Source organism: Microchirus variegatus (assembly GCF_963457635.1).
Source record: "Microchirus variegatus genome assembly, chromosome: 14".
Lineage (NCBI taxonomy): Eukaryota > Metazoa > Chordata > Actinopteri > Pleuronectiformes > Soleidae > Microchirus > Microchirus variegatus.
Genome location: NC_139815.1, coordinates 24,995,837 through 25,004,989, shown reverse-complemented (window position 1 = coordinate 25,004,989; position 9,153 = coordinate 24,995,837). Strand labels below are relative to the sequence as shown.

The 9,153-nt window shown below is 48.6% G+C and overlaps 1 protein-coding gene across 1 annotated transcript; it reads right to left on the bottom strand.

The window, feature by feature from the left end:
* Positions 1 to 1,119: 1,119 nt before the first annotated feature.
* dldh (dihydrolipoamide dehydrogenase) lies at positions 1,120 to 7,249 on the bottom strand (the record flags this gene model as incomplete). The annotated part of the gene is made up of 12 exons (XM_083900623.1): positions 1,120 to 1,125; positions 1,207 to 1,510; positions 1,618 to 2,347; positions 2,450 to 2,626; positions 2,730 to 2,946; positions 3,069 to 3,238; positions 3,353 to 3,483; positions 3,608 to 3,668; positions 4,976 to 5,233; positions 5,975 to 6,035; positions 6,809 to 7,105; positions 7,199 to 7,249. 12 exons carry the CDS (start codon positions 7,247 to 7,249, stop codon positions 1,120 to 1,122), a joined length of 2,463 nt encoding a protein of 820 aa, XP_083756749.1.
* Between the last annotated feature and the right edge of the window lie 1,904 nt (positions 7,250 to 9,153).

Genomic DNA, 9,153 nt, shown 5'->3' with positions numbered 1-9,153 from the left:
TGACATCACCTCTTCTGTACACACACACACACACACTCATACACGCACACCTCCATAGTGCAATGAGGTCTTGGCAGTTAAGACTAGTCTGTTATAGCTCACTTGGAAACATGACCGCATCATCAGAGGTTGGGGAAATTTCCGACCAATTTTTTTTTACAACTGTATTTATTTCACCTTTTGTTTGTTTTTTTGGTAAACGGAGCAGCAATTTAAATCATCCCGTCCTTTTTGTCTCCCTTTGCTCGTCCTCTAAATAACGACAGTGTTTCCTGAGTCGCCCTGCCCCCAAAAACATTGCCCTGCGTATCAAAAACCATTCAGGCGTCAGAGGCCAGTATGGCCCAACAGGATCCGTGTCGGATCGATCTGCAGTCACTACTGGAATCTTCAGTTTTTGTTTGTTTTTTATCTGCCGAGAACCAGCTCAGCCAACATCATCTCTGTCAGTGCTGCAGAGCTTGAAGACGCGAAGCCGGTGAAGCTGTTTAAAATTGTCACGGAAAACTCAGAATGAATTCTTAGCAGCTGCAATTTTTAACATTTCTAACAACTCACTTCTGCAGCACCGCGCAGAACATGAACCGTCCAATATCCGCAGCAGCTTTCACACTGCACATAACAGTACTACAACAGTACTAAACCGTTCACTCAATCAGTACGCCACGGTACAACAATATCACCAGTCAACATCCAAGTCCATACATGGAAGCGGAGAGTTCGTCCTGGTACAAGCAGTAAAATCATCCAGTACTGCAACAGACATAGTTCTTCGTCGGTTCTCCAGCACTCTTTATTTGCTCAGCACTGTTTCTGTACAAGGTTTTGTACAATTTGCGAGTACTTTTCTTTTGGTACGTCGTCCATGGCATTGAGGGTCAAAAATGTCTAGTATTTCTACCCATAGTACTGCAAAGCACCAACTTGGTACTGACTCTGTGTTGGCACAGCAGCACCTTGGCTCTAAGTCCTCTGGTAAAAAATCCCAGGGAACAGCAGCAAAAACAGCAGGAGTAGAACCTCCTGGAGACAAGCTGAGCTCTACTGCTCAGGGCTGGTGTGTGTGTGTGCGCGCGCACGAAAACGCCACCGACCACAGGAAACTGGTCTGGTCGCGTATCATACCTGTAACACAGAAGAAGAAACATCAGTGCTCTGTACATTTGACGTCCAGTCGAGGTTGAGTGTGTGGTTCTGTGAACTCACCTCTGTAGCTATGATACACTCATCCTTCTGGTCCGATAAGACGTACACGGACTGGTATTTGGTGTCAGTGGGGCACTGATACTTGCTGTCATTGGGACAGAGGTATTCGGCATCACTGGTGGATTGGTATTTGACGTCGCTGGTGGATTGGTATTTGACGTCGCTGGTGGATTGGTATTTGAGGTCACGGGCGGACTGGTATTTGAGGTCGCTCGCTGCGTGGTCGCTCAGCTCGCTGGACGACTGATACTTTCCTTCGTTGCAGCTCGTTGACTCTTCCTCCAGTTTGTGTTCTGATCCGTCACTGTAGGTTCAAGAGCAAAAACCGGATTAAAAACAGATTCAAACACGGAGCCCGTCGACGATAGCTAAAATTATTGTTCGTAAACTTGGTCAACAACAGCCACGTACCTTCTTTGCCTCTTCCTGTATCTTTCCTCCGAGTCAAACTCATCCAGCATTTCACATTTGACCTCTGGCTCATCGTGCTCCTCTTCTTTACACAGCAGCAGTTCCTCGGGCCGAACCTCATGGACCAGGTTGTATTCCACACTGGAATAGCGAGTCTTAAAGCCGTTCTTCTCAGATCCATTGAGCCCACTGACTGAACTCAGGCCACTCAGGGACCCGGCGAGGTCCGAGTGGAAATCGGCCTTCTTGTTTGTGTTTTTAACCGACGTCGCCATCATCGCGCCCAGTTCCTTGTCACTGCGGAGGCAGTTGTTGGTGGTCGTCAGGTTGTTCATGGTCTCGCGACTGTCGCTGTGGACGCTGTCGCTGCGGTGACTCTGCCGCTCTTGCAGTTTGACCCGAACGTAGACGATCATCACCGAGCAGCCGATCAGGATCACGAGGACCAGGAAGACGCCGGCGCACACGGCCGTCCATGGGAATCCGCTGTTGTCGTCTTCCTCGTCCTCCGCGTTTCCGTCTTCCGATGCGGAATAACGTCGATCGGGTCCGTCCACCACCGGCTGACCCTTGGGAACCTCGGGTAAGAGGAACTGGCAGTTGTGACCGCCGTAGCCCGGCACACATGCGCAGATGTAGCGGCCGCCGCGCTCGTGGCAGGTGGCGCCGTTGTGGCAGGGGTTGTGAGAGCAGCGAGAGATGGGAGAGCTGCAGTTTTTGCCAGTATAACCTACAGAAGAAGAAGAAGAGTTTAGAATAGAAACTAATACAGAACTATATATATATATATAAAACGTATACAAATACTGTCCAAACATTGACGTTGTCATACCTGGAGGGCAGGTACAGGTGTAGCCATTCACTCCCTCTTGACATGTCCCGCCGTTCTGACAAGGGAAGGACAGACAGTGTCCAGAGATGCTGCTGCTGCTGTCCTCACAGTTAGGGCCAGAAAAACCGTCAGGACACTGACAGAGGTAGGAGTTCACCAGATCTACACACTCTGCACCTGTAGAGGGGAGAGGATAAAGACAGAGGGTTAGTCTAGTCCAGATATTCAACTTTTCTATCAGTAACAGTAAAAAACAAACAAAACAATGAGGACAAAGTACCGTTTAAGCAGGGATTGGAGGAGCAGTGGTCGATTTTCTTCTCACAGTTAAATCCAGCGTATCCTGCCGGGCACTGACAGAAGTAGCCACCTTCAGGGTTGTCCACGCAATGTCCACCATTGAAGCAAGGTCCATCCGCACAGGTACTGGCGCTCAACTCGCAGTTGTTGCCGTAGAAACCGGGCGGACAGGTGCACTTGTATCCATTCTCGTTATCCTATAGGATATATAAACGACGGTTACTTTTAAATGTTTTTTTAGAAAACAGCTTTTTTTTATTATTGTTTTATCTACACTTATCACTTCTTGCTCATTCTTCATCTTTGTCTAAGTGCTCACCGTGCAGCTGCCTCCATTTCGACAGGGATTTCCAGAACACTCGTTGACCTGGGTCTCACAGCTGGCACCGGTGTATCCAGGCGGACAGGAGCAAGTGTAGCTGCCCTGGCCAGTGTTGGTGCACGTGGCTCCGTTCTGACACGGCTTGTGGTGTGTACAGTAGTTCAGATCTGGTCATGGCAAAAAGAAATAAGCATTTTGTTAACAACACATTTTAAATATGAAAACAAAAGGGTCACATTTGTCAAAAGTTGACAGAGCAGTAAATCTCTCGGTAAACTCACCCTGGTTGCAGAAGAGCCCACCCCAGCCTTCCTGGCAGTTACACTGCCAAGGCTGTTGGCAGGTGCCGTGGAGGCAGCCTGGGTAACGGATACAGTCATCACAGTAACGTCCACTGAATCCCACACGACACCTGTTGACACAAGCGTTCATTGAAGACTGTTTAATTACACGCGCGAGGGAAACAATCGCGAGGATAAAAAGCTTTTGTGGAATAACACTGAGGTTTGAGTGAATTTCCTTGACTCTCTACTTACTTGCACTCTCCTGGTTTGTCGCAGAAGCCGTGCTCTTCATCACAGCCAGGAAGACAGATTGCTGCAGAGAGGAAACACATAGTCACAGGTGAATTATGGGAAATCCACTGTCAGAAACATGTTTGCCCTCCATCCACAAAAGCCCCTTTTCAAACTGTTGTGTGCCTGTTCCGTTGTTTACCGTCTGTCTACAGCCAATGTTTTGAGTCTCTCTTTCTAGTTTGACCCTGTCATCGAGACTTAATAAACCATGTTTGGTGTTGCATGTTCCCTTTGCGACAAATGTTAATGGAGAAAAAATTTAAATATTTGGTGTAATCGGGGTCATCGGGGTCATCGGTGAAATATACTGCTTTCTTTAATCCTGAAACAGATGCTGAAACAGTCCACAAGCGGCTGCACCAGCTTGGGTCACCGAAGTGGGGAACCGTCCAACACTGGTTGCACTCCAACACAAAAGCATCCCACACAAAGCCCCCTTTCTCCCCTTGACTGTGGGTCAGAAGTCCCTTTTCTCACCCTTGCCCCCCCCCCCCCCCACACACACACACACACTCCCCACCCCTCTTTTTTCTGATCCTCCTCTCCTCTCTTCCTCATCCATTCACCTATATCCTCTCTCTCTTCTCCTCTCTCCTTCGCTCTCATTTGCCTACTCTGCTCCTCCAGTCTCTCCTCACTCCCCTCTGCCTCCTCCTCCTCCTCCTCCTCCTCCTCCTCCTCCTCTCCCCCCACCAGGGCCAGCTGGTCTGTGTGGAGCTAACCACCAGACAGCTGCTCCATTGTCTCCTCTCACCGAGCAGCTGCCCCCTCCACAACAATACACAACCCCGCTTGGCCAATCGAGAGCCCGGGCAGCAACAATACAGGACCCCCACTTGGCCAATCGGGGAGGAGGTTTGGGGCCGAGGAGGCCGCAGTGGTCTAATGGAAGGCACGCGGCGTGTGAATTACTGAGGAGCCAGTGCGGCTCATTAGAATGGAGGCCTCTGCTGCTATGGGATAACTAACTGACGCCTGTTGCACACGGGCCCCGCATTAGGAGGCGGAAAAAGTCCCTAAACAATAATGATAGGCATCAGATAGACTGTTGGGGAAATTAACTTTCAAAAGTGCTTTCAGGCTTTTACCTAGGCAGTATTTAATTGTGGATCTTTACAGTTACAGCTTGTAGTCCAGTCTAAGCAAAAACTCAATGCAAAGCGTGTGATATTATTCTGTCGGGTGCTGATTCAGTTATTTGGGGATCAAACACTCTTGTAAACATCAGCATCTAGTGCTTTTAAAGCACGTCCATCCCACAAGAAGCAATCAGAGAAATATCACTTGAAATATAATGCTAGATTAAACGAAAACAAAGCCACTTACGTTCAGTGCAGTACTGTCCCTTCCAGCCCGAGTTGCATACGATCTCGCCGCGCTCGCCACAGGAGAAGTGACCGAAGGCGTCGTCTCGAGGGCGGCAGAAGACGGAGCAGCCGTCGCCGTAGTAGTGCTCGTCGCACAGGAAGCGGTAGGAGTAGCGCAGCTCCGTCCTGCCGGATATTTGCATGTCTTTGAACCATTCGTCTCCCACAGTGAGGTGACGCTGAGTGGTGACTCTGCTGATCAGACGCTCGGGGTTGTCTGCAAAAGTGAATCCCCAGTTAGTATCACTGACTGAATCAGACACAGCAACAATCAATGATAAAGTTATATTCCCTAACATTTTTTTTTTTCTGACTGTTCTATAGACGTCCTGACACACATTAGTGAGTATTAAGACCACAAGTCTGCCACTTTTTTTTATGATTTAACTGTTAAATTAGGGGGTTATTTCCTGCTGCCCCTCTGATCATTTACAAAAAAAGATTGCTGCATTATCTTTACCACCAACACACCCCACACACTCATGTGCCGCTTGTTAGTCAGCATTAGTGCAGTGATAAGAGCAGGAGATAAAGATAACGGCAGCAAATATAACCCCACTGGGCCAAATCACAACAAGCACCTGCAGAAGGTATGTGACCTTTTTTTACTCAGTGCACTGGTAAAAAAAAAAACACCTGGTGTGATTTAAGTCTTTACTCAAGTTCTTTATCTTCATTTGTTCTCTGCTAAGGAGATTTTTTAAATAATCAAACAGGAATAAACTCTGATTCTGACACTTTGGTTTAATCTGCAGAAATCGCATCTACTCGTTGTTACTTTTTTGTTACTCGTGAATGAGGGCTGTTCATTTGATGTGTCAACACAGCAAGTATAGGGGCCTGGAGTATTAAACATGTCTTATTTATGAGGCACTGAGTGAAAACGTTGTTGGTGAAAGAAAACAAGGCCACTGTATCAGCCTTCTGCTCTGTCTGAGTTACACTGGCTGCCACCCACCTGTTGTCAGGTCGTCCAGGGAGTCAGTGTGCAGGGCTTCAATGATCAGTGAAAACGTCCCCTGAGGAGAAAACACAGAGAGTCAACAGCTGCTTGGCCTGGAGGTCCTCCTTTCCTTTCCTACCCTCCTTTCCTCCCCTCCTCTCTCTCTCTCTCTCTCTGTCCGCAGAGCAGCACAGGGCCATTAGGAGGCCTCCCAATAAACTTCACAGTCTAATTCCCCGTGTTGATTAGGGGCCTAATAAGGGCCAATACCTGCTCCCCTGTTTCACACCCCGCTACTATCGCACTCACTCTGCGCCGTAAAACCAAACGAGGCGGAATTTCACGCTGCGCTGCCAATGATGTGCCAACTCAGAGGATGTTAAATTTCCCACCACGCCATGGTCGGAGGAGAGAGAGGCGTTTGGTGAAAACACCCCCCCACTTCTCCCCCCTCCTCCTCCACACACACACACACACACACACACACACACACACACACACACACACACACACACACCCCTCCCTGCTTTATCCCACCAAAGAGCACAGAAACACACTACAATAGCCCCTCTCACACTCTGCTGACAAAGACCCTCACAAGTGTTGAGTTTTAAGAGCATCTGTTGCGTTTTGCGCTCTTCAAAGATAATGTGTCCCACTGGAATAAGACAATAACAATAACTCCACAGTGTGTCCACTCATGCCACTCACTCTAACATTTGACATTTATACCCCCCCAAAAAAAAAAAAAATAACATCCTACAGTGGTTTATCATTTCTTTAAATGTGAAATACAAAACATATTATCATTCAACTGTTTTTGCTTATTTTATGTCACCAGACACTCACCGGCCATGTGAATCCGAAGGGAAAGCGCACGGGGTTGGTGAAAGTGTCAGCGTTGGTCTCGGGCACCTGGAAGGAGTTGGAGCCGAGCACAGGAGTCACAGCCCCGCCGTAGGTGCAGGGAGGCTCGGGGGAGACGTTGGCCTGGTAGTGCTTCAGACAGATGCGAAAGAAGGTCTTGCATTCGCACTGGTGTTGGCTCTGAGAGTGCGCCGAGGGGCAGCACTTGGCGTTGCCCGTTGTGCCTTTCTTGTTGAGAAACTCTTGCAGCTTCAGCTCAAACACTCCCGAGCACCAGACCTGCGAGAAGGTGCGTTCAGAGACAGGTGAGTTCAGGGTGTCGTTTCAAACAAATGGATGATAACGTTTGGCACGTGTCGAGTGGGACCTTACCTGGCAGATGAGGGAGAGGGTGACAACCAGGAGCAGAGACAGGCGTCCCATTGTGTTGACAGCCCTGAGACAAGCGGTGAAAAGGCTCCACAGGTCCGAGTGGCCCCAAGTCAAGCAATCATGGAGAAAAGCTCTTTCCCGTTAAGTCACAGTCAAGGTGAAGCGTTGACGCGCAGGAGCGAGGAGGAGGAGGAGGAGGAGGATGAAAGGCTTCCACTGGTGCGTCTCCCACTTTCTCCAAAACTCACGCGCCACCGAGGAAAAACGTGTTAAAAGTAATCCTCAACAGAAGGATCCGTGAATGAAATCCCCGCTGGAAATCTATAAAGAGCGTTAATTCCAAACCAGTCGATGTAGGCGAAAGAAGTAAGCCTTGTTTATTTTTCCTCTTGGTTCATAATGATGTGCTGATGCTAAAAAAAAAACCACACACACACAAGTCTCACACTCTGTGTCTTTCTCACTTTCACAGCGTGTTTGTCTGATGGATGTCCTGCCCTGCCACTGGGTTTTATACCGGGCCAGCAGGCGAAGGGTAATAAGATGCAAATGAGCCTGCGTGCTCCTCTTCTTCCCCCCTCCCTCCACCACCACCACCACAAGTCCGCCCCGGGGCCATCACAAAAGAAAGAGCAGGATGGAGGGTGGGAGGAGGTGGTGGAGGAGGAGGGGGGAGGGGGGGGGTGCACACAAGTTTTCTAAAAAACCCGCCCCCACTCCTCTCTTTCTCTCAAAGGGGACAGACCAAATGGCTACTGAGCTGTTAAATGTGCAACAAACCCCTCTGCCCCCCCCCCACCCCCCCCAGCCCTGATGCCTCCTCCCTCCTTCAATAACACAACATTTACATTCCGACAAATTCTTCAACCGAAATCCTCCACATCACAGCAGCAAGTGATTTATATATGCAGCAGCAGTAGCAGCAGCAGCAGCAGGCTCATATCTGAATGAGGGTTATGGCACAGCCCGTGCGCTTGGCCCGGTGCCTGCACGCACGCATGGGCAGCCGGACAGCCAGCCGTCCCAACTGCGCCACAGCGACCATCTGCTCCGGCGCATTCCTATGGTTGTAGTTCACACCCCCCACACATCCACATCCAAAACAAGTCGATCTGTTCCTGTTACCTTATCTTTATTTCTACATTTCTGCATGTCAGGCCTCTCCACGTGCGCACTCATCACCACCATCAACACCATCTTTATGGCACACTGGGAACAAGTTGAACAATTTGTTTCACATTAAAAAGGGGAGCTTCCTATTTGCACATTATTATTTAAACTACATGTATATAAAAAAAAAGGACACACGTGTATAAATATCAACAACATAAAATAAAGTAAAAACACCTCGTTTTCTTCCCCTTAAAAACATATTTTTGTCACATTATGACATTATTTTGATTTACTTGTAACTTGTGAAACACTCGTGCGCAAGAACGCACGGAAATTACGCACGCGCGCGCACTGGCTGCAGGGCAAACACACCTTCTTCACCGCGTGTGTGTGTGTGTGTGTGTGTGTATTTCCCCTTTACTTGCTTTTTTTTTTGGTGCGGGCAGTAAAAGAGAGACCCGGTGGCGTGTCACTCGCGTGTCTGTCATTAAGAGACTTTGTGCGGAGGAGGAGGAGGAGAGAGAGAGAGAGAGCGAAGGAGGAGGAGGAGGAGGAGGCAATGAGGGAGTAAAGTTTTTTTTTTTCTTTGTGCTTTCAGCTGTATGGTAATTGGTCCGGCAGCACCTGCTCTCCCACAATAATAGATGACGAGAGATAGAGAGAGAGAGAGACAGAATAAACAATAATCTTATGATGTTTGATATGGAAATAAAATATCTGGGGGGGTTTTTTTCCCTTACTGTAAAATGTAAACAAGCAAGTGTGCGTGTGTGTGTGTGTGTGTTCCAGGTATTCCTCATGTTGTGGGGACATACATCTGTTTACACTGTTACATTATAGGG